The 26275-nt window shown below is 44.3% G+C and overlaps 1 protein-coding gene across 1 annotated transcript in view; it reads right to left on the bottom strand.

The window, feature by feature from the left end:
* Positions 1–4678: 4678 nt before the first annotated feature.
* The window catches only part of PIGK (phosphatidylinositol glycan anchor biosynthesis class K), a 452024-nt gene continuing 430427 nt past the window's right edge, over positions 4679–26275 (bottom strand). Inside the window, exon 11 of the mRNA XM_069232253.1 lies at positions 4679–5747. Within this exon, the coding sequence (XP_069088354.1) occupies positions 5631–5747 (117 nt within the window). The 3' untranslated portion in view covers positions 4679–5630. The remainder of the gene's footprint in view (positions 5748–26275) is intronic.

Genomic DNA, 26275 nt, shown 5'->3' with positions numbered 1-26275 from the left:
CTGATAAAGACTTGGATAAAACCAGTAATTTGATTTTTGGATTGGTCCTCCTACCAAAAAGGTTAAATCAACGTCAGGAGACCCTAATTCCTCTACTCTTCTTCTGGATGCTGATGGGATGCCTATGTTCGGTCCCCAATTAATTCACCATCCTAATTCCACTGAGTGGCTGCCATCAGACCACGTTGCAAATTACATTACAGCCAAACTACGCCTCCCTCTTGATAAACAACTGTGTGCTAAACTTAGATCCGAATGCCCTAGACCTTCTCTCCCTCTCCACATTACTTCTTCCCCTTCCATCAATACCTCCATGATAACCTTTTTCTCCAAGTTTGGAAAAGACCCATGCAAAGGAGTTGATAAAGCTTGGTCAGTCTGTCAGGACAAAGTTTTAGATATCATGGGTCCTTTAGCCCTCATTTTTGACATGGCGGAAACCGCCAGATTACATAATGATTCAGTTGATCCTGAAGATCTCTTTCTGTGGATTCAACTAACTTTCTGTCTCCTGGGGAATGCAAACTCCGCTATGACTCACAAACGTCAAACGGAGCTTCTTCTCATAGTGGACCCTAAGTTAGCTAAACTTGCTGTTATGGACCCAGGCCCGAAAGCTGACGACCTGTTTGGCGATTCCTTTATCAAGGAATTAAGTAAATATGTTACAACATTTGCGTCCCTTGATAAAGCTCAACAGTCGCTCAAAAAGGTTTTTAATGCTTGTGTTTTTGCCAGGGCCAGTAGAGGAAGGAGTCGCTTTACCGGCCGTTACGCCAGATTTCAAGGCTACAGAGGCTCCTTTAACTCTCAACAACAAGATTTCCAGCCACATTTCTACCCTCAAAGATCCAGAGGCTTCCGGGGCAGAAACCAACGTAATTCCAAAACCTATCCTCCCACAGGTAAGCCCTTTTTCTGGCCATCTTTCCATAGGGGGTGGTCTAAAATTCTTTCTCCACAGGTGGAAAGAGCTTACTTCCAACACTTGGGTCCTTGATATGGTCAGAGGTTATTCAATAGAGTTTTACAGCACCCCTTGTCAATTGTTTTGCCCTCCTCCTCTAAAATTTTCCACAGACATGACAGACCTGGTCTCTTCAGAAATCCAATCCCTTCTTCTCAAACATGCTATTCAACCAGTTCAGCCTCACCAGTCAGATTTTCTAAGTTCCATTTTCCTAGTAATAAGGAAAAACAAAAACATCAGACTAGTTATAAATCTCAAACATTTTAATCAATTTGTGGTTTATCTCCACTTCAATAAAGAGACGATTTTGCATCTCAGAGACTCTCTCCTTTTGAACGGTTGGATGGTTCGTCTAGACCTTCAAGACCCCTATCTAACTGTACCCATTCATCACGCTCACAGGAAGTTTCTTCAGTTTCAATGGCAGCACCAAACCTATCAATTTTCTTGTGTCCCATTTGGACTTTCCTCAGCTCCTTGGTGCTTCACCAAGTTAATGAAACCAGTGGTAGCTCATCTCAGAGCACAGGGTTTCCGATTAAACATTTATCTGGACGACATCCTTCTCATGCATCAAAATGTGATCACGATTCGCTCTTACACTACTTCTCTTCTATCGGAACTGGGTTTCCTAATCAACATCGACAAATCTGTTCTAACTCCATCCCAAAACCACAGAATTTCTAGGATTTCTATTAAATTCCTCTCAAGGCACCCTTCAACTCCCAGATTCAAAAATAAAATCCATCAAATCAGAAATAATCAAATCTTTACGGCAGACTTCTCTCTCCCTACGGTCTCTTGCAAGGATTGTAGGTCTTCTTTCTTCCTCGATTCAAGCGATCGTCCCGGGTCCTCTTCATTATCGAGCTCTCCGAAGACAAAAAATTCAACACTTGTGCAAGGGTCTTGCTTATTCAGATTCCATCCTCCTCAATCAAGAATCCCGTACAGAACTTCAATGGTGGTTAGACCATCTGGAAGCCTGGAACGGAAGGACTATCTTTGCATCAGCCCCAGATCTTGTATTAGAATCCAATGCAAGCCTACCATGTTGGGGCGCAAGATGTGGTCAAATATCGACTGGAGGCACATGGTTCCCTCAGGAGTCTTCATTGCACATCAATTGTTTAGAGATGATTGAAGACTACTTTGCAATCAGAAGTTTCACCAAGAACAAAGTCCAATGCTCGGTCCTTCTCTGCATGGTCAACCTCACAGCTGTCAGATACATAAATCATCTCGGCGTTACCAGATCCAAACCTCTAGCCGAATTAGCCAAAAGCAACTGGAAACTTCATTCTTCCATCTTCAATCTGATCTACCCCAAATGGGGGCTCTTCCAGATAGATCTCTCTGCGTCTCGCCTAAATACTCAACTTCATCAATTCTTCAGTTGGAGATCGGATCCCCAAGCTCCAGCAATGGATGCTTGCCTCCAAGACTGGTCAAACTCAACAAATTATGCCTTCCCTCCTTTCATCATGATCAACAGAGTGCTTGCCCAAGTACGTCACCAAAGGGCCACGGTAGTTTTAATAGTCCCTTTTTGACAGTCCCAAGTCTGGTTCCCTCCCCTTCGCGAATTATCAATAGACTTCCCAGTTCTTCTACCCTCATTTCCATCGATACTTCTCAAACCCCCAAGGCCTTCCCCACGGCCTAATCCTCAACCACTCCCTTCTTCTCTCAGCCTGGAAGGTGTCAGGTCTTCTTCCTCCTATCCAGGAATTTCGTTCGAAGCTTCAGCCTATATCAACAGTTCCTGGGCCCCAGGTACATCTAAAGCTTACAAGTCCGCTTGGTCAATCTGGTCCAGCTGGTGTATGGAAAAATCTTGTTATCCCTTTTCAGCAGATTTAAGCTTAATAGCTAACTTTCTCGCTTCTCAAGCTAGCTCTGGTAAATCCTACAGGACTATCAACCTTTATCGTTCAGCTAGCTCTCTTCATCATCCCTTCATTAACGGTAAACCTGTTGGAGAACATCCTCATTTGCCAGCTGTTAAAGGGAGTAACATTTTCAAATCCTCCTCTATCCAAATATACTGTTTTGTGGGATGATAACCTTGTTTTACAAATGTTTTTATCTTGGCAAGATAATGAGCTGTTGTCTCTCAAAATGCTTTCTGCTAAGTTGACAATGTTATTGTGTTAAATCTCTTTTAAACGTCTTTCTGATGTCAGAGCTCTGGATGTTTCTGCTCGCCATTTTACCTCTACTGGTGTTCTTTTTAATGTTTCTAGAGGTACAAAAACCAATATCTCCTCTGTGTTTTACCCTTTCTTTCCCAATCATCCTAAACTATGTGTGGGTAACTGTTTAAAAATGTATGAACACAAGACTTTTGATCTCAGAACGTCTTTGGCCACCCAACTTTTAATTTCCTTAAGGAAACCCTTTAAACCAGTTTCTTCCCCCACCTTGGCTCGTTGGGTCAAATGGATTATGTCCCTTGCGGGAATTGATATCTCCAAATTTGGAGCCCATTCTTCCCGGGGTGCAATGGAGTCCAAAGCCTTTTGGGCTGGTTCTCGCTTGGATGACATTCTGAGATCAGCAAATTGGTCAAATGATACTACCTTTCGTGCTTTTTAATGTAAACCTATTAATACTGCATCTTCAGTGGTAATTGATATGCTTTAAACAAGCATAATAGGAGCCTCTGGTCTTGACATAAAATGTTGATTTTCCAAATAATTTATGATGGAAAGTCTTAATTTTATTAAAGACACGGAGGCGAGTATTATCCCACCACTCATCTACTGTAATTTTGTTTCTTCTTCCCTCCCTTTAGTCTCTACAAACGGTTCAGCGACTACCTCAGGATAGAACCCTGTGCTCATCTTCCTTCATGGGTCAGAAATTCTCTCCTCCAGTGCTAACTATGGATCATTACCGTCTTCCTCTCCACAAGTTGGACTCTGCATTTGATTTGGATTGGTTCCAAGAAGTGTTTTCTCTAATTGTAGCTATTTGTATAATTGCTTGTATTTTTCCAAGGTTTAAATCTTACTAATGGCTTTCTCGCAGAAGAAAAGAGGGCTGCTTGCAGTCAAATTTGGTATTTCTTTATGTGCATCGCGTTCTGATTAGCCTATTGTAACTCTTTATTTCCCATTGGTAGCTTGTTCTGCTAGCCATCTGGGATTGCTTAATATTCTTGACTGCTGCTGCTATTGAAATTAAAGCAGGAAAAGTAAGCATAATACTCGCCTCCGTGTTTTTAATAAAATTAAGACTTTCCATCATAAATTATTTGGAAAATCTACATTTTAATGCAAAGAGTGACTCAATTAAAAATGATGTGTTTGGTTGGGCACAACTTTATCCTGCCTAACAATAGAGCCAATAAAAAGTTTTTTTACCTCCATCAAAGTACATGCCCACGAGGCCTGCCTGGATCCATTACGCATGCCAAGGGCTACCAGAAACACAGAGTGCACCCAGACATGTTTGTACACCCTCAGACCTAACTCTGGCCCGACAATTTGGAAATAAAGAAAGATGTTTGCAATGCTAAAGTAATTGTATTTATCATTCAAAGCAAAAACTATTCACTCACTTGTCACGGTTTTGTTTCCTTACTAATGGGTTTCTTCATTTTTTTTCTTCATATTTTCAAAATACCCATTCAAAATGCACCTGTATCAAATTTCTTTCCAAAATATTGTACTTTCTACAACGTGACAAACGGAAAACAAAGGGTTCTTGACACCAGTTTTTCTTTAATTGTTAAAGCGTTTGGAAACATGAATCACTTCCTTGAAAAGACTGGTACGTGCTTATCAAAATTTAAGGTTATAGTAGGATCAGAAGTCCCTATTTAGAAAAACAGGCTACAACATTAACAATGCAGTTCACCATTTGTGGCTCATGAATTATGGGAAAATAAAGTTTACCAATTTGAGTAGGGAGACCTGGCCAATATGGTGCGACATAATCTGACATTCAACATAAATAGTTTAACTTATAATTGGTATACAATTATTAGTTTCATAAATAAAAACCAAGTATGAGAAATAGCGGTGTTTACAGAAACAGTTATGACTAAAAGGATTCCATGAAAACACAAAATGTTATACTCTGGAGAGAGGAAGCAAATGTTGAAAGCAAACTACGTATACAAACGGGGTTCAAGTAAAAAAAATAAGGTACTCCATAAATTATTGAACTGAAAAGGTCAAACTGCCTGGATTGAACCTTTAAGCTGTTGATTTGCACTCTTGTTAGGACTCGAAAGGAAAAACATTTATAAAATGTTAAGAGCATGCAAATAAACCATATATTTGACAATATTTTTTGCAGCACATATCCGGCAAATCGCGTACCCACCCGGCTCATGTTCCTTTGGCCAAAATTTAAACCAGGCTAGCAAAATAAAAAAATGCTGACAGCACGGAATACATTTCATAGTACCTATGCATTTCACAAACTGAGATTTATTTTGAGTTGATGGAAAGCATGTTTTTCTACATATAAAACAGCTACACCAAAATACACGACTATTTAGTAATGTGGGTCTCAGCAAAAAAAAAAAAAACATGCACAATTAAGTTTTCAAAAATAGGTGTCTCTTTACAACAAAGCCTAACATGGACGCCATATGGTTCATTCTGCTGTAAGGTGTAGACACTGCAAACGTAATCCCTCAGGGAAACTAAAATACATGTTTCATGTGCTTTATTCCATATGTTTTGAAAAAAATCATAAGAATCAATGTCCAAAGTCCCAGAATAAAACCGCTTGGAGGATGCCAATCTTTCTGCTTTGGTTTCTAGAAAAACAAAAGAATATCCACGTCATTGTTAACGTTAAAATTCAAAACATGACGAGCAATAACTGTATCAATACGTTCACAACCCAAACTCATCTTATTTTATTTAATCAGCGGGTGCAAACTCCAATAAAAATTCTTTTTAAGCAATATATAAGTATATATATATATATAAACATATATATATATATATATATATATATAGCTTAAACTGGTTTCAAGGTGTAAAAATATATGATGTCCAACAGAATGGGCTAATGTTTCAACGCTCACTTTTTTCGAAAATTCAGTGTACTTTCATCGCAGAGAAACAAAGACAAAATATCAAATGGACAAGCTCATAAAATATTAACAAGGTATTAAATAAGTGGAATTGTTCATATTCTCTTTAGTATTTTTTTCCATTTTTCACTTTATGTTACACAACTGAAGGAGCAGTGTTATTAACAAGCCTTAGAAAAAGAAAAAAACACTTGACTAAGTTCTTTCAAATTTACTTTCAGAGCTCGTGATATGGAAATATAGACAGGGAAGTAGAGAAATAAGGAGCATAATGGAGAGAAAAATTACACAACTGTGAAATGGGAAGCCACAAGATATCCATTTAAGGTGGCTAAGTGGAAACAGGATAAGATCAAAAGAAGTAGCAAGATCAAAAAACATAACCGATAAGGACTAGAGAAAGCTGTTGAAGATTAAAAAGAGAGACAAGAAAGTTGGGTAGACAGAGAGAGAGAAATAGTTACAGGGAGAAAGGGAATACGTAAAAGTGGACCAAATAGTCACAAAGGGGGCGCAAAAGCGTCAGCATAGAATTAACTGCAAAAAAACATGTTAGGCATAAAGCCACAAAATGAGATAAAGAGCAAAAGGGTTGGGCTGAAAGCTACAGAGCAAACAAATGCGTCAGACAGAATCTATATAGAGGTCCTGGTGTGACCTGCAAACGCCAATAAATGCAAAAAAGTATTCAGGGTGGATAACATTTTGACGAGAAAGTAATAAATGAATCACATGAGACCTGGAGGGGTTTGTGCTCCACTGGAGAAAAGACAATATTATGAATGTATTCACTTTACCCATATATAAACGTTCTCTTTAAATTCATACTCGTATAATTGCCCTTTCAGAAAAGTCACAGAAGCGTTCTTACATTGGCAACAGGTGGGGGAGATCTGAGGACCAAAGTAGGCCAGTTTTGGATCGGCTTATAATAAAGGAGCTCATGTAATTCTACTTTTTACTATGAGAAGAGGCAGTGAGGGGACAGCAGTTGTGGAACAATGTGCATGAGTTGAAGCAGAAGGCTTAAGGGTAGCACAGGAATTGGACAAAGAGTGGGAACAGTATCGCAGTGGGTGATCTGCGTGAGTGATATCGTCACAGCTGTGATGGACCAAGGAGATCAAGATTGGAGTTGTGAGAAAAGCTGTGCTTTCATTAATTTCTTCAATATTAGAAGTCAGTGGTGCATCTGCGTGTGTGGAGCAGTCTATTCCTGAATGACTACACTTCTGTGTACGGTGAGCAGGCTGGTAGCTCAGTCAGGAGTGTGGTGGCAGCGAGGAATCAGTTCAGGCTAGCAGGGTGAACTTGAGAAAGGCATCTTTTCGTGTGTGTAGCACTTTGTGTATGGTACAGAGATATCTTAACTGTGGCCGATACTTAATGGGGAGCCCATGTGACTGTTTGAGAGCACATCATATTTGGCCCCATCTTCAAAGAACTTCATTGAGGCTGATGCTTCTTTTTGAGTGATTAATCAAAGGATAATATATATTACATATAGGTGTATCCATCGGTAATCTGAGACCTAGGGTAACATTACATTTAAAGAAACAATGGGCCCTGGGTATGCAAGGATATAGGAATAAATAGTAAACCTAATTAATGTCCAAATAAACAATGCATAATGACATGAAAATAAGGAGAGGTATACTTCAGGCCTTAAGCTTACCTCTCCTTATTTTAGTGTCATAATGGATTGTTGACTTGGACATTAGTGGTCTTACGCTCATGCATAAAGGGCCTGTTAGTTCTTTAAAAGCAGCCAAATGATGAGTCACATAAGGCTTGTTCGCAATACAGGAGACTTTGCTAAAGAGAAACAATACTGTGATTTCCATTCAGTAAATCTCCTTTGACATTCACACGAAAGCCTTGAAATAAAATACATTTTACACAAATTTGAATCCTTTAATGAACTAACATCACTGATATTCAAATCCATCTATCTGTGCTCAAACCATGCACTGGATAAGAATGAATAGTGGAGAAACTCCTTCAAATGTTTTCAGATGATAGAACTGTTGATTGGAAATTCTTCTAATTAACCTCTAACTTCCCATGCATACTGCACAATTTACTACATCAATCTTTTTGCCGTTTCCATCTTTATTCTCTTGAATGGGATCAAGTCTTCGCAGCAAATTGGCATCCATCCCTTCAAGACAAATGACTTCAATTTTCAGGCAGACTTTTACGGCCTCTCTTTCTGTCCGCACAACATAGCACTTGGTTTCTTCTTTCCTCGTAAACAAATATTTATAGGTTTCAAATACACCAAGGACCAATTTCCGTTTTCAATCTTTCGACAAACTGCATTTAATGGGATTTGCACGTTTAAATACATTCTTTTAAAACAGCGATTCTAGTTAAAAGTGCAATTTTATGAAAGCCAGCAGCACCTCCGTAAGAATGAGCAGAAACGTAATGGACAAAAGCGCAAAACGAATTCAACAAACTAGCTCAAAGATTGCACCAAGATAAAACCATAGGAAAATAAATCTGTGCTTGGAATGCGTGAAATGTACTAGATGTCTCATCAAAGTCGGGCTTACTGAATATTTCTAATACAACTTTTTTAAACTGACTTCCAACATAAGATTGGGTTGAAATGGAGTAAAATACTGAGCTGACATGGTGCATAAAAACAGGATCCGTGCCTCACCCTGCATTAGAAAATCAGTGGCACAGCTGAGGGAAGAGGCCTGTTTAGGCTCTGGGGTAAGGCCGGGAGGCGGTAGAAAGGATGAGCGATGTCTAAACAGCGTGACCGCGCGCGAGGAGCTCGCTGGCTGAAGTTTCTCAATTGTACCTTTAGAGCGTTACTTTAAAAAAACGTAAACCCTGGTTTTGAGAGGGCCACATTAGGGAGCAGCGCATTTTTTAAACTTCTGAATATAAATACAAATTATGACTCCTGTGGAAAACAATGGGAAGAAAATATGGTTTACACCAATTGAAGCCGCGTTTGACATTTCAATCCTGCACGGTGGGATGCATTGCTTTCAAAATTTAAGTTGACATTCGTTCACAACATATCCGGCACAGTCGTCGTGGAAGAATAACCATTCTTTACAGTACGAAAGAAAAAAACACTACGTGCGCGTCCAACACCCATTTTCGTTGCCCCTTCAAGACTAAAATTAGCCCATAATAGCAAACTACTTTAGGAGTCACAGCCCTTGGGAAAACAAGCCCTGAACAAGACCACAAATCTCACAAGACCAGTGTTCAACTTTATGGGGCACAGGTCGTAACTAAAGCAAGGGAAGTACAAAATATTAATAGGGAGCATCTCCTCAATGACAAAATTAAGATGGCAAGTACAGAGAATTACATTTTAAGATTTATTACTACATCCAGCAATGGCAATAAGAAAGTATATAATAGCCTTAAATAAACAATGCAGTATTTTAAGTCTGGACACAGACATGAAGGACATTTTACCCCCCAGAACCAGTCATAGTGTATATGAGGGAGCCCACACTTAGAACTCTTTCGAGCCCCAGTTACACTGCTCTATATAGTGATCTGAAGAAGGGTGACAAACCAGAACGAAAGTGGTTATTTACGCTTCGAGAGGCTCACATAAAAGTGGTACTAGCATTTGCTGTAAATATGCGATGGATAACACAGATTTATGAAAAGCAATAGGACTTTGCAGTTTAACATAGTGTCTGTCACGTAGGTTCTCATAATGCTAATGAGGCTACTGGATTTGGGCAGAAGGATCACATGGATTGTGGATACTGAGCACAATTCCAAACCAAGTGACACCTGTCGGCCTAATCCGGGGTCTCCGGGTAACTAGCAGCGCCTCATATCTGGCCTAGATGATTGTGGCAACCGGGCGCATGGCAAGAAAGATTCCTCAGAGAATCGTGGTGGTCAGATCTCATCTCTTTCTCTCAGTTACCAAACAGTCTCACACGGGCAGAGACAACAGAGGCAGATTATAATTCAATAAACATTTATTGAAATAACTGCATCTTAGATAAAGTGGCATGTATAGCAATAACTAGGATGGTAAAACACAATATAAGCAAGCATGTGACTAAAAGGGTAAAACATAAAAACAGTATTACCATAGTGGCACAATTGGAGAGATCTATAGTTCTCCGGCCTACGCTATGTATGAGCACAGCATACTAAATCTAATCTGCACTTCATGTTTTTCCCCGGGAGAACATCATCCCTCATACCTGGAGAAGAAGCCTGTAGTCTAGAGAGACACCATCCCCATGTGTATCAGGGGTTCGGCTGTCTAATCAAGCAGCTGTATCGAAGCAATCAGCATACAGTCATGATCATCTGGCTGGAACCTCCCTCTAACGTGTTTGGGACAAGGGAGCATTTTTATAATAAAACTGCTGACATTCTAATAAATAGCCCCCGGTATGAATGCATGTTTTTCTGTGAATGTTGGAGACAAGGCATGCCACGTTTGTCGGCAATCCTTTCTGACTGTAGCCTTGCAGGAAGAACAAAGTGTCTGCTAAGAGTGTACTGTTTTCCTAGGCTAAAGGACAGTGTGATAGTAATAATAAAACAGCACAGGGAAAGTGGCTTTCTGCTAGAAAAACAAAACCCTACTGACGAAAATGTACCTAGGTGAAAGTTAACTAGGCCTGCAGCTGTGCACTAAAATAAGGTGCATAAAATATGGCTAAAATAGCTATACAACACCTTCCCCTTGCAGGTCAAAGGTGGTTCAAAGCCAAAACTAAAGTAAGCTATTAAAAACCCTAATTAAAAGCAAATAACAGCTGTGTTAATGAGGACAAGTTAAGAGACATGAACAATGAAAGGGGAAATTTTGAATAGCTACAAAGTGGTGCAAAGACCAAATTTAATAGTCAGTGTCATTTCAAAAACCGCCAATTACATCCTGGACAATTGAAGCCAGGAGACGTTCCACTTCGGCAGGTGATAACATATCCAAATCATGTCCAAGGAAAACCACAGAACACTTGTGTTCCAAAGCCTGAGCTTCAGCTGAGGCAGCAGCATTCGATGTAGTACCCATCCTTGTTCTAAGAGTTGTAGTGTATGTAAAAGCTGGGACATGTACTTATTTGTTTTACATGTCCCAACAGTAAAATACTGCCAAATTAATTTTTCACTCTCACAAGGCCTATCTCTCTCATAGGTTAACACGGGGGCTTGCCTTAAAAAATTATTAAAGTACAGATTCCCTTAGGGAGCAGATAGACATTTGGAGTTTAGGGTCTCTGATCTAAAAATCTAAAAATGCATCTTTTAGTGAAGTGGGTTTTTAGATTGTGTGTTTGAAAATGCCACTTTAAGAAAGTATACCTATACTTCCACGGTGATCTGGTAGCTAAAATAATTATAAATATACAATCTGTGTAGCAACAATAGTGATTTATTGCATTATTGTGCTTCTTCTTTACATGTTATCACAGGAAGAGGTTTCACTTTGTTTTTGAATTAGGAGCACCTACCAGAATAGGTTTAACCTCTTCCTGTGATAACATGTAAAGAAGAAGTACAATAATGCAATACATCTTTGGTTGAAGGGCTCCTCACTGGATGCTGTCATTGCTGGCACAGTTTTCCTACACTATATGTTGTCATTATGCCTGAGTGTTCAGAGGACACATAGCTAGGGTCTGGCCTATTTGTTCTAAATAACCCAGAGGAGTTTACAAAACATGTATGGTACCCATTGATGTCTACAGGCCACAGTAACCACTCACCAGGACGTGACAAGGACGTGTAAAATGTCCAATTCTGGACCCGTTCATTGAGCTGATCTTTAGGTGCAATTATATACTCTTGCCATTTTTAAAATTTTGCAGGGGCAGGTATACTGGGTGGATTCAATTTCTTGATGTTTGCTAAGCCTAAACAACTTGTTTGTTGCACTGTTTCATTTAAAAAAAAAAATTTAACAGGAATATACAGGCTCTAAATAAAGCTTCTATTCCTCCAATTTGCCAATTTTTTGTTCTTTACACACTTTTTTAAATCAATCGATTTCACCCAATGTTCATAACCTTCTATTGCCAACCGGGAAACAAAGGAATCAGAATAGATGAACTTCACGTCTGTCAATAAGATATGCAAATTTCCCATTACTGGTAGTTTGAAATAATATGACTCCGTATTTTTGACATTGTGCCCAGAAAAATATGCAAACTTTTCAGTATACATTTTAGAACTGCCTACTGGTGGAATCGGGCAGTGTTGACACTTTTTATATTTAACAATAGTCTTTGGGGTGCTAGCTCTGTGAATGAAACAATGTCCATAATAATTATAACAGAACATATCTCCATAATTTTCTTTAAACTGGTACACATCATCATTTTTGAAACTGTATAATATTGTAGATCAGACATCATAGTATCAACTGTTTTCACATCCCAATCATCAAAAACCACCCCAGGTATAATTACATCATTCAATAAAAGTTTGAATACATATGGAATTTGAATGACCTCTGTGGGCCCATATATATTGACTAATACTTTATCACAAACAATCCCATCAGGAATCGGTATAGCTGTAATGTTCAATAGGGACAAGTCTCTCCGAATTTTGTGTGATGAAAAATGTGGTTTCAGAACCTCACCCACCAGTTTAACTGTAGAACTTTCAGGAAGGTAATGACCATGTATTAGAAGAAAGACAACAGTAACAAGCCCAATCCGAAGAAGGAAAGAAAATACAGTAAATGCAAACCATATATAGTTCCATGGAAGAATGAAATAGTTTTTTTTGTAGGCAATGTATCAGCTTACGTGCTCTTGACAGTTCTGTTGCAATTGAGGCAGATGAGTCAATAATCATAATCTGTTTTTGCAAATATTGAAACTGTGTTTTGAAGAGGGGGAGTTGCCGAAGACTCCCTTGGTGGTTCATAGTAGACTATGCTATCCGTTGTGTAGGATGTGAAGAATATTTCTCAGTATCAACAGAAATCATTGTAGAAGTAGTTGTTAGTGGAACTAATGAAAGCTCATTTTCCACCCTCCCCAAGCTTGGTGAGGTGGCAGCATTGCTGCTGAAGACTTGTAGGGGAACATCCTGGCCTGTAGTGGGAAGGATTCAGGCACTACCCCGGAGTCCTTTAGGTCTGCTGTGCAGGATCAGCCACATGGTGTAACTTGACATTGTCAATAGACACAAAGCAATTCTATTTTGAACCAGGCAGCGGTGGTAGAATAAGAGTTCTGGTACCGTGTATTCCCAGGACTGGAACCGGTGCACGATAGGACCAAACTCATTTTTCACAGCAATCTGTTTCATGTACTAGATCCCTAGATTCAGAATCCTGCCAGTAGATGTTACTGATACATCCCTAATTCCAGAGGAGGCAGCATTGGCAGATTCGTTGTCATCACAGAATTGTTGTAACTCCTGCAAGATAGTGACATGTTCATTTATTTCAAAGAGTGTTTCTGCCACCTCCATGCCAGGACCATCAAGATCTGGAACATACATTTGAGTTCCAAATTGGCATTTGTATTAAGTACACCCCCCAGGGACCTTCTGGGCAGATTATTAAGTGCTCTCTGAACTCCATACCGGTGTGTAAGCCAACTACGGCCCATGCCTAATACTCTAGCTGTTAAGAATTGCTTTAAATCTCACTTTTGTGGAGCGACGCAACCAGTTCCCTCAGGATGAAATGGAGATGAGTAATGCAGTTGGACCCCTAACGAAGCCATGTTGTCCCTGTAAGCCCTTGAGGCAAAAGCAGGGCCCCGGTCTGAGTGGAAAGCCACAACAGCATATTTACTGATAAAGACTTGCAAATGTTTAATAACAGTTTGAGCGTCAGCCGACCATTGTGGCCAAACCCACAGAAATCTGGAGCATGAGCCAACAGTGACTAAACTGTATTTGTATGCACTGTCTGATGTCAGAGGACCGCAATGGTCCCAGTACAGACATTGTAAAGGTTTGTTGGAAATTAAGAGGGGTGTTTGTGGTGGGCGCTTAACGCTGGAACCTTTAATTTGTTGGCAGATGTTGCAACAAAGGACATACTGCCTGGTCTTTTTGTAAAGACCTGGTCCCCAATAGCGTGAATGTAATATGGAAATTGTAGCCGCCACACCTGTATGAGCAGAAGCAACTCCCTCATGTGCTGCTTTTATAAATTCAGGTCTTAGGTCTTTATTGGGAATCACTCGGACTCCCACACCTGGTATTGTTACTTGTGCATCAAACAAGCCTGCCATCCGGTAGGAATATTTAGCACAATATGCTTTAGGAAAGGGTGCGACTTCAGCCAAAGCTTTCACAGCTGCTACTGTTTTATCATCCGCTTTCAATTTAGAACGTGGTACTGCTGCGACAGATACTAAAGCAACCGCCGACTTTGCTGCTTCATCAGCCAAAGTGTTGCCTTCCATGTGTACTCCAACACGTTGGTGTCCTAGTGTATGTACAACATGGACGTTCGGTAGCGTTTCTTTCAGGTCCGCTACTTTCCCCCACAGAAGTCTGTGTTTAATGGTATTTTCTTTTGAATCTCTGAACCCATTTTGTCGCTAGTAATGCAGATATTCATTGAAGGACTAGACATAGTAGCACGAATCACAGACAATCAATGTCATCTGTTCAGGATCCATATGTTCCAGTGCCATCACCAGAGCCTTGAGCTCTGAAAGTTGTGCAGTACAGTCCCCTAAAGTCAGTGTGTATGTATTTTGTGGATGGAACTTGCCATCCTTCATCTATCCACTCACGACTGCACAAGCAGCTGAGTACTGGTATTTGGTGCCTATAGCTGGTTGAGCTGAACCATCGGTATACAAGATGGTCTGTTATTGTTCAATAGGTAATGTATTTGCTGGGACTGGATGCTTAAGCTTATATTGTAGGAATTCTTGGGTCTGTCATTTAGAGTCAAAAACACAATCAATATCAGTGGCATTTAGAGACGTTGCCCATTGAATCAAACGTGGATGTAATGCTTTAGTGTTAGGAACGCTTGCTTTGGTGACAGCCTCAAGGGCTGGAATGGGTGGGACAATGATGCGTTTCCCTTGGGCCAGAGGTCTCTCTTTAAGAACTGCCATCTGTACAGCAGTGAGAATTTTCTCAGTGGGAGCAAAGCATTGTGGAGTATAAGTGTGATTTATATGCAATTGGGATTGTCTCACCCTCATTGAAAGTCACATAGGTGAAACCAATGGCACCAGAAATTACTCTGATGACCAAATGTGTTTTATTGTCACTTGTATGTAAGTGTTTTGCTTCAATCATTTATTTCTGTAATGCTCTGAGAATGCATGTGTTCGACTGTCCAGTGTTTACTGGTAAAATCAGGATGTATTAAGTCATAAGGGTTTGATGCGTTGTGCATAGTCTGGAATTTAAGTTCTGCCAACATTTTGAAAGCCCAATACTAATTGGAGCTTTTTTTTATTGTATTTGTGGTTGTAGCGGAGCGCTTTTTTCTAAAAATTGGGGCGCAGGGCTCTTGCCTTTATCCAACAACTCGTATCCCAGAAACAGGACACTGAGAAAGGTTATTTTAATTTTTTTGAAGTTGAATTTGTAGTAGGTTTCGGCAAATGCTACAAAAACACGTGCTACCCATCTTAAATTTTGCATGAGGTCGTCATCAGTGAGGTAGATATCATCCACATAAGACAACGCCTCAGGCTCTATGTCGTGTAAAACTGATGTCACACGAGCCGAGAACAGACCTGGACTGTTCTTGTAGCCTTGTGGGAGTTGGCAAAATATTTTCTGGGAGCCTAGGGAGCTGAAACTTTTAAGTCCCTACTTTCAGGCACTATGGTCCTCATTACAACCCTGGCGGTCGGTGTTAAAGCAGTGGTAATACCGCCAACAGACCGGAGGTAAAAAAAAAATGGAATCACGACCACGCCGGAAACCGCCAACACAGACAGCCACTTTAACACTCCGACCGCCACAGCGGTAGCAACTAACACCGCGGCGGTCACCGCCAACAGACAGGCAGAAGACAATGTACCGCCCACCCCATTACAACCTGCCAATCCGCCAGCTTTTCCGGGGCGGTACCAATGCCATTAAAAGCATGGCAGAAACAGTCTCTGGAAGGGAAACCACTCACCACTCAACGAAGAACCAGGACGCCATGGAGCCCAAGCTGCAGTTCCTGCACATGCTGGTCTACCTCCTCATACACGAGGAATATCAAAGGCGGCGGTGAGTAGTGCACCTAGCCCACAGAGGAGGGGGGTAGGAAAAAGAGTTACACACACACGCAACACACCCACCCCCACCCTCACCCACAACACCATACACACGAACACATGCAACAACAGCACATTTACACCCTGTTACCCCCTGGAACAACGCAAGGACAAAAGGACTTGGGTGAAATAAGTGATTTTTTTAAATAGGCAGATATATGTAACGAATAGTAAAAAAGTATATACAGATATTTACAAATTGTACAGAAGGTCATACATTGTCCTTTGCAAATGTCCGTGGCCCACTGGGCCAAAAATCATGGGCCAAGCCCATACTTGACTCCTGCCTCAATACACAGAGAACACTGCAGGGGCATCCAGTCGAAAGCATACAGGCACCTCAGGGGGTTGAGGAAAGGGGGGGCACCTCAGCCGGAAGATGGAAGAACGCCACTGCTCCTCGAGGGGGCTCCATGCCCACTGCTTGGTCCTGGGGAGTGCAAAGCCACAGTCTCTCAAGTGGGTGGTTTGCCCACTGCTTGCTCCTGGGGAGTGCAAAGCCACAGTCTCTCAAGTGGGTGGTTTGCCCACTACCTGGTCCTGGAGAGTGCAAAGCCACAGTCTCTCAAGTGGGTGGTTTGCTCACTGCTTGGTCCTGGGGAATGCAAAGCCACAGTCTCTCAAGTCTCCCAAGTGGGTGGTTTGCCCACTGCTTGGTCCTGGGGAGTGCAAAGCCCCACTTGAGCCACTCCATCAAGTGGATGGCTTCTCCACTGGTTCTGGAGGGAGCCTTGTGCCCAGTGTGCTTCATCCTGCCAAGGAGGGGGTGAGTGGATGCAGTTCTCCTCTGGTTCTGGAGGGGGCTTTGTGCCCAGTGTGCTTCATCCTGCCAAGGATGGGGGGAGTGGATGCAGTTCTCCACTGGTTCTGGAGGGGGCTTTGTGCCCAGTGTGCTTCATCCTGCCAAGGATAGGGTGAGTGGATGCAGTTCTCCACTGGTTCTGGAGGGGCCTTTGTGGCCAGTGATGCAGCACTTGGGGTGTGGCAGTTGACATTCCCTCACCTGGGTGTCTGAGGCACGAGATTTGCATGGACGAGGTAGCATGATACTCCATGGAGGCAAGGCCTAACTCCATCCTGCGGCGACTAAGGCTGCAAACTGGTAGTAGTGCCAGTGCTGGTAGGGGTGCTTCCATTGGTGGTGGGAGGCTCCAGGTCGTCTCCTGCAGCCTGGGACGGACACACACTGGGGCTGCTGCTGCTGGTAGTGGTCCTACTGTCAGCGGTGCAGGTGGCAGTGCTTGCCGCAGGGATGCTGGCAGTGCTGGCCGTGGTGCAGGTGCTGGTGCTGCCAGTGGTGGAGGGAGGCACCAGCCCGTCTCCTGCAGCCTCGGACGGCTGCCCACTGGGGATGCTGCTGCTGACAGCAGTGGTGGCGGTGCTTGTGGCGGTGCTGGCCGCGGTACAGGTGGCGGGCTGTCTGTTCTGATGGTGGGCACCAGGCCCTCACCTGGAGCCTCCGAGGCCTGAAGTGCCTTGGCTGGGCTTGTCTGCCCCTTCCTCACCTTGCCAGATGCTGCTGGGACCTTGGCTCTGGCAGCTGGAGTTTTGGAAGAGGCCTTGCTGGGTGGGTCGTGCTCCTTGGCCTTTCTGCATGCTGGCTCCTTCTTCACCTTGGCAGGTGGCGGAATGGTTTGGTCCTTTGCAAGGGTCAGTGGCACACTGCCTGGCCTGACGGGTGCCCCCTTTGATCCTCTGGGAGTAGCAGTACCACAGCGGATGCTGACTTGGTGGCTGAGGTGCTGGCCTGGGATCTGGACACCCTGGCCTGAGGGAAAGGAAGGGGGACTTGAGGGGGAGGGCTAGGGAACAGGTCAATGTTTGCCAGGAAAAGATCTTTAGACACACTGGGATGGGAAGATGGAGAGGGTTTGGGAGTGGAGGAAGAGGGAGTGGTTGTAGGAGGTGTCTGTCTGCTGAGTTTCGGTGAATGTGCATGGGCTGGATGCTGTTGTGAGGTGGATGGCTTTTGGGTGGGTGGGTGTTTGCGTTTGTGTACTTTGGGAGGAGGGGTCACAGACACACTGGGAGAGGACAGAGGGGACGTGTGCATGGTTGTGGGGGTAGTGACTGCTCGTGAGGGGTGTGTTGTGATGGGTGTGCTGGTGATGGAGGTAGTGGATGAAAATGTAGTGCATGCAGGTGTGAGTGGAGACACTACTGGGAGGGAGGTTGACAATGAGGAGGGGGCACAGTGGAGGCAGTGGATGTTGGTGTTTTTGCATGGGTATGGTGCTTGTGTGAGTGCCTGTGAGATGAAGTGCGGTGCTTACGTTTGCCTGAGCCACTTTTGCGTGGTGATTTGGGTGAATGATGGTCTGAAGATGTGCTTGGGATAGGCTGGGGTTGAGGGGATTGGGTCTGGGTAGAGGAAGTTGGAGGGGGAAGGCTAGACCCCGGGACAAGGGCTGCCATCAGTGCAGAGGCCAGAGCCTGAAATGCTCTCTGTTGGGCCTCCACGCCAGAGTGAATGCCCTCCAGGTATGCATTTGTTTGTTGCAAATGCCTCTCGACACCCTGGATGGCATTCAGTATGGTTGATTGCCCAACAGAGGGGGATCTCAGGAGGTCAATAGCCTCCTCACTGAAGGCAGCAGGGCTGACTGGGGCAGGGCCTGAGGTGCCTGGGGCGAAGGAGATGCCCACCCTCCTCGGTGATCGGGCACGGGAATCACAATGAGGGGCTGCTGGGAGGGCGGTGCTGGTAGGGGGGTGGCGGCTGTACCTGTTGTTGGGGTGGGCACAGAGGTGTCCACCACCGCCAGGGAGCTTCCATCGGAGGAGTCGCCGTTGCCTGTGGTGTCCCCTCCTGTCCCTGTTGTGGTGATCCCCTCACCCTCCGTCCCACTGGTGCCCTCACCCTCAGTGAATTCGGCCTCCAGGAGAATGTGGTATGCAGCTCCCTCCATCGCCGGTGCCTCTGCTCCTCCGCCAGATAATGCTAATGTACACAAAGACAGGTTACCAAAACAAAAAGGGGGGGGAGAGACAGAGGATACACTTGGTCAATGCCAGCAACACCACTACCGTTGGCGTACACAACACACAGGGATCAGCCCTATGCACTAGGCCATGCCCAACCATTTACTAAGACCAGCCTATGGGGTACAATGCCTAACTCCAGCATCTGCACACCAGAAACCCACAGGATCCTGCCCAGTAGTAGATGGCCACTTACACTATTGGGGTAGGAGTGCTCCAGAGTCTGCCCAACAAGGGACCTACCCTGCCATGATCGCCCTGGCCTAGGGGCACCCACAGCCCACACCCCCCACCCAGGTACCTCCTAATGCGCACAAAGTCAGCTTGCAGAATCTGTACTCACCCCCTCGCGGCTGCTGTGATGCCCTCAAGCGCCCATCCAACTCCGGATAGGCCACCGCCAGGATGCAGAACATCATGGGGGTCATGGTCTGGTGGGTGCTGACCTGGAGGGAAAAGACAGCAGAAAGGGGAATTATTCACCCGTCCAGACCGGCAGACTCATTGCCCACCAGTTCCCACCCATCCCCTGACTCACATACACTGACCACCTTACATGCTGCACTCTGGCCAGGACGCCTCAGCACCCCCCAACATGTGGCTTACATCCACAGCACTCCATACATTCATGGCCCACGCATCATGCTCACAGTGTGTTCGTCTGGAGGACCGTAGAGTAATGTGTACTGGGGTAGGACCCCATCCACCAGTTTCTCCAACTCCTCCGCAGTGAAGGCAGTGGCCCTTTCCCCAGACACATGAGCCATTGTCACTTCCAGACACAGGTCACAGCAGCACTTGCAGTGTAAGTCCTCTCCTGTTGAAGGTCAGGTAGCAAGTGAGTGAATAAATAGAAAATGGCGGTCACGTCCGCGGCGGTGCATACCGTCACTGCCGGCGTACATCGCCATTGGCTCCTGAAACCCATAGGGCCCAATAATAATTCAATGCGAAGTTGCGCTGCGGTCATCGACAGCCTACCGCGACGGCATGCAATGCCAGCGCAATTGCCTCATTTCCACTTGTCCCTTCTCACAGGTCAGGCAGCCGCCATTTCAGGGGGGCACAGGGCATTGCACCCAACTGCGTCACAGCAGACATTGGCACATCAACTGACTCTCGAGTTCACCTACTGTTTCTGTAAAGTAAATGAATCATCATTAGTGCAATAGATGTGTGAATATGACCCTCTGCTCACCGTTCTCATCCATAGGCTTCATCCGCTGAGGCAGAATATGAGATGGCGGCATCCTCCATTGTACAGACCCCTGGAGGACCTTGCGACAACAGAGGACAGACACATTATCATTACCTACAGACTAGTAGTGCAGGTCCTGTCAGTGCTCCATTTCCTGGCAAGTGGTTCCTTCCAAACAGTGGCCATGGCATCACAGATGTCTCAGCCAATGTTCTCTAACGTGTTGACCAGAGTGTTGTCTGCCCTGCTGAAACACATGGGCAGCTACATCGTGTTCCCCCAGGTGGAGGATTTGGCCACAGTGAAGGCTGACTTTTATATGCTGGTACATATCCCCAACATCATTGGTGCCATTCATGGCACACATGTGGCATTTGTCCCCCCCCCCACCATCCCCCCACGGAGAAATGAACAGGTTTACAGGAATAGAAAAAGCTATCACTCTATGAACATGCAGATGGTGTGTTTGGCAGACCAGTACATCTCCCATGTGAATGCCAAATATCCTGGCTCTGTGCATGATGCCTTTATCTTGAGGAATAGCAGCATCCCATATGTGAAGGGCCAACTCCAGACGCACCGGGTGTGGCTAATAGAGGAGCCAAAGGTCACCACCCTGTATATGTTGGTGTCTGGGTATGGGATTGTCCCTAAGGGTTAGTGTGGTCTAACAGTTGTCCCTCGATATTTGCAGGTGACTCTGCTTACCCCAACCTCTCATGACTACTGACCCCAGTGAGGAATGCCAGGACAAGGGCAGAGGAATGTTACAATGAGGCACATGGGCATACAAAGAGGATCATTTTAAGGACCTTTGGCCTCCTGAAGGCCAGGTTCTGGTGCCTCCATCTGACAGGTGGATCCCTGTACTACTCACCTAAGAAGGTGTGCCAGATCATCATTGCATGTCGCACAACCTGGCCGTGAGACGGCAGGTGCCTTTTCTGCAGGAGGATGTGCGTGGAGATGGTCTTGTGGCAGCGGTGGAGCCTGTTGACAGTGAGGAAGAGGAGTCAGAGGAAGAAGATGTGGACAACAGAACAAATATAATACAGCAGTACTTCGAGTGACACACAGGTAAGACACTGTAACTCCACTTTACATTTCAGTTATCTGTTGGACATTGTACAAGGCAGCCTCTTTCCCTATGTCTATGGCCACTGACTGTTCCCTTTTGAATCTCTATTTTCAGATATCCGTGCCCCATTCTGGTTCCTGCTGTATGTACTGCTGCCCACTAAAGGTCATCCTGAAGTATATTTCACTGTACATTTGCGTTGCACTGCTTTGATAATGTTGTACTAATACATTTGTGAATCATTAGACTGACTCCAGATTGGTATTTGTTTCAAGGGTGTTTATTTAGGTGCTCATAAGTATAGAGGTATGTGCAAGGGGCTGGGGTGATGGTGGAGTAAAGTCCAGGGTAGAGTCCAGTCTCTTGGTATCACAGGTGCATTGTCCAAGGGGGCATAGGAAGGGGAGCAATGGCAGTTCAAGGTGGACAGGGTAACAAAGTGGGACAGAAGGGTGACTATCAGGAGAGTCCTAATTCCTGGCGTGGGTCTTGGCAATGTTCTCTGGCTTCTGCCTGGATCACAGGGACCTTTTGTGGGGTGGTTCTCCTTCTGCAGGGGGTGGGGTGCTGGTGGCCTGTTCCAGTGGCGGGGCCTCCTGTCCACTAGCGCCGGCGGAGGTGGAAGGCTGTTCATCGGTTTGGCTATTGTCAGGCACCCGTTGTTGTGACACTCTCTCTCATGGTGCTGGCCATGTCTGCCAGCACCCCTGCAATGGTGACCAGGATGGTGTATATTTTTGTTAGGTCATCCCTGATCCCCGGGAACTGTCCCTTCTGCAGCCGCTGGGTCTTCTGCAACTTGGTCAGTATCTGGCCCATCGTCTCCTGGGAATGGTGGTATGCTCCCAGGATGTTGGATAGTGCCTCGTGGAGAGTAGGTTCCCTGGGCCTGTCCTCCCCCTGTCGCACAGCAGTCCTCCCAGCTTCCCTGTTGTCCTGTGCCTCTGTCCCCTGAACAGTGTGCCCACTGCCACTGACCCCAGGTCTCTGATCGTCCTGGGTTTGTGGGGTTGCCTGGGGTGCCTGTAGTGGTGGACACACTGCTGATTGACAGTGGCATGGGCCCGCTGGGTGGGTGCTGTGGTGGTGTTTCCTGAGGGGGGAGGATGTGTGGTGGGTTGGGACTGTGCCTGGGTAACCAACTGTCCACAGGTCCCTGATGGGCCAGGTTGGTCATCCTGATCCAGGAGTGCATAGCTGCTGTCGTCACTGTGGGCCTCTTCAGAGGGGGGACTGGATGTGGGTGGCACCTCCTCTCTGGTGACATTGAGTATGGGTCCTGTTGGGATGCAAATGCATTGTTAATGTAACTGCGTGGGACATATTGTGCATCGGTGTGTTTCCCTCTATGATTGTGATTTCCATGTCAGCTTGTGTGAGTGGTGATTTTGTGGGCTGGCTCAGTCTCTCTACTGGGCATGCTGTGATGATGGGTGTCCATGCATTGCTGTTGCATGCAGGGCTTGGTATTTGGATGGGTGGGTCAGGATGGTGGGGTGTATGTGAGGTGGTGGAGTGATGGGGGTATGAGTTTTTGATGGCATGCAGGTAGGGTGGGGGGGATAAAGTAGTGAAGATTTGACTTACCAGAGTCCAGTCCTCCTCCTACTCCGGCCAGGCCCTCAGGATGCATTATTGCCGAGACTTGCTCCTCCCATGTTGTTAGTTGTGGGGGAGGAGGTGGGGGTCCACCGCCAGTCCTCTGTACTGCTATCTGGTGTCTTGCAACCACGGGACGCACCTTTCCCCCGTAGGTCGTTCCACCTCTTCCTGATGTCATCCTTGGTTCTTGGGTTCTGTCCCACGGCGTTGACCCTGTCCACGATCCTCAGCCATAGCTCCATCTTCCTTGCAATGGACGTCTGCTGCGCCTGTGATCCGAATAGCTGTGGCTCTACCCGGATGATTTCCTCCACCATTACCCTTAGCTCCTCTTCTGAAAACCTGGGGTGTCTTTGGGGTGCCATGGATGTGGTGTGAGTGATATGTGTGAGGATGTGTGGGGTGATGTGTTGTGGTGTATGCTGTGATGTGCATGAATGGTGTATGGGTGATGGTGTTTTGTGCCTCTGATTGAGTGGGTGCTCCTGGTTTGTCCCTCTCTACTTGCTATCTTTTCTTTTCGCTGTAAGGGGTTGTGGGTAATGTGGGTGTGTGTTTAATAGTGTTGTGGGTGTGTGGATGTGGTGTGTGTATGTGTTTCAGGTGTGTGTAGTTTGAAATGTCCAATGTGGTGTAGTTTTGAGCGCGGCGGTGTGTACCGCCAGTGGTTTACCGCAATTGAAAGACCGCTGCAGTGATTCGTGGGTCGTGATACTGTGGGCGTATTCCTGTTGGCGTAATGGTGTGGGTTTTGGTACCGCCAGTTCATCACTGACCTTTGGTCTGGCGGACTTGTGTGGGTGTCTGTATAGTGGTGGAATTCTCAGTGTGGGTCATAATGCCTGTGGCGGAATACCGCCGCGGTCACGGTATGTTGGCACCCGTCAGCACGGCGGTAGGTGGTATTTACCGCCACAGTTGTAATGAGGGACTATGTTTTGGCAGAAAAACCCGTTAGATATATACAAGGTCGTTTTGTATTTTTTACACACAAAGTTGTTCTTTAGTGCTGTGCGCATTTTGTCTAGCAAATGTTTTTGTGTGACTGTTTCAATGTCTGTAATCTAAGACTATTCTATATGAGTGGTCGGGTTTAGCGACTGGGAATAATGGATTATTCAAAGATGAGTCTGAGCATTCAATGACACCCTGGTACTCTAATTGATTGAGGATTTCCCTCACAGGGGCTCTTGCATCATACTTTATTGGGTATTGAGGTTGGGATTGGGATTTTATTGGTATTACGTGATAGGGAGAATTAAAAATAGCTATACAACAGTGCATGTGGTAATCAGTATGTTGGCTCCACAATGAAGAAAATAAAAAAAGGTAGATGGAACATATAAGAGCAATAAAGAATCGTGACAAGAAATATTCTGTGGCAATACACTTTCGAGATATGCATAAAATATCTGATCTTGAAGGTATACATTTAATGGGCATTGAACATGTCAAATTAGACAGGAGATGGTTGGGGAATTGGGGAAAAAAGATTGGAGTTAGGGAAACGTTCTTGATTAATAAGCTACATACAGTACACTGGTTTGAACATGGAGTGAGAACCGTATACACTATTATAATGTCCTTAAATAATTCAGGACATAAGGGCATTAGAAAGGAACAGCTCACAAGGGTGTAGCAATGATTGGTCTACAGTTTCTTTAAGGACAAGTAAATAGTAAAGTGATAAGTCAATAGATTTTCAATAGGAGGGTGAGAAATTGAAATTGAATACTCCCTTTTGGAGGTTAGAAATGGAGCTATTGGAATTTAGCATAAAGGTCTATGAACAGGTTTGTGGCTTCTTATTACAAATTAGAGGACACTAATAGAAATTACGAGGTTGACATGAGAATTATATGAGATGTGCTGTTAGAGCGAGGTGGATTTATGTGACTAAGTTTTAGGTTGTTGCTAGCAAAAACCGGCCAGTAAAATGTTAGAATGTTTATAGCTTTTTATATTCTTATCGGGGTAGAATTTGCAGAGAAAAGTAATTTTAATAAGTATCTAACAGTTTATATACCAGGTAACTATTGTCTTTAGAGCAGAACAGGTAGCTTAATGATACTTACAGAGAGGTATGCAGTATCACAATGTGGGGGTTCAAATCTGTTATGCTTTTGCACTTAAAATGTACTTATGGGGAGCAGTATTGGAATGAAGCTTTTATTATCCAATCATGGTTCATACATTTTTGGGGGAGATTCAGCAGATTTTCTTTTTTGGTTTTATTTTTAGATTCTATTTACGATTACTTAATTGTGCTAGTCTACAAGATGGAAAGCTCCGACCTTCCAAAGTGCTATTAGGCGCAGGGGTGACTGGTCAGTTAATAGTTTACTATGATTTTGAGTGCCGAACAGGAAAAGAGGGAGCATAAGAGTAATACTAGAGCGGTATGGGCTATCATACTTTGGGGGGTTGAATCTGCAGACACCATGTCTTTGCTGTTGAATCTATAATGTTATGGGGACCATTAGTGGAGTTAAGCTTGTATTATTCAGACAATGGTTTAACATTCTTTTGAGACTTTTGTAGACTTTCATTCAAGTTCTATATACTTTTTTCTCCAATTGGCAATTTTTTTAAAGCATTTGTTTATTAAATAGTAAGTAAAAAAAATGTGAAATCATAAATTAGGCACAGGTGTGACTCATTAGTTATAGTTCGGGAATAAAAATACGAGTAGTTTACATGCAGGCTGATGTGCGAGGGAGTAGAGGACGTGAAGAGCAGGAGACTAACAAGTGACACAACAAAAGAGTGAGATATAACAGATATTAAAGACAAAGTTATTGATCTACTTACTATTGAGATTCTTGTTTGAGCGTAAGTTTCTAGTATGTATGAAAGTGGTAGTGCAGGAAAGTTAAAGATCATATGGGCTTATCAGACTGGCCAAAGAAACTGTTGTAAGATGAGTGGATACATGTTAATTGCTGCATGCGTCCATCTAAATGCGCGTGGGAATTTCAGTATTAGTGAATGTGGCAGCACATCAGTTTATCATATGGGCTCATCAGACTGGGTAAAGAGACTTTGTAGCAAGATGAGTGGATACATGTTGACTGTATTCAAGAGGCAATTTCCATGCAAGTGGGAATTTCAGTAACTATGAAAGCAGTAGTGTGAGAGAGTGAAAGATTTCATGGGCTTT

This window comes from Pleurodeles waltl, chromosome 4_2 (assembly GCF_031143425.1).
Source record: "Pleurodeles waltl isolate 20211129_DDA chromosome 4_2, aPleWal1.hap1.20221129, whole genome shotgun sequence".
Taxonomy (NCBI): Eukaryota; Metazoa; Chordata; class Amphibia; order Caudata; family Salamandridae; genus Pleurodeles; species Pleurodeles waltl.
The sequence above is the reverse complement of the archived record's forward strand: the minus strand, read 5'-3'. Positions and strand labels throughout refer to the sequence as shown.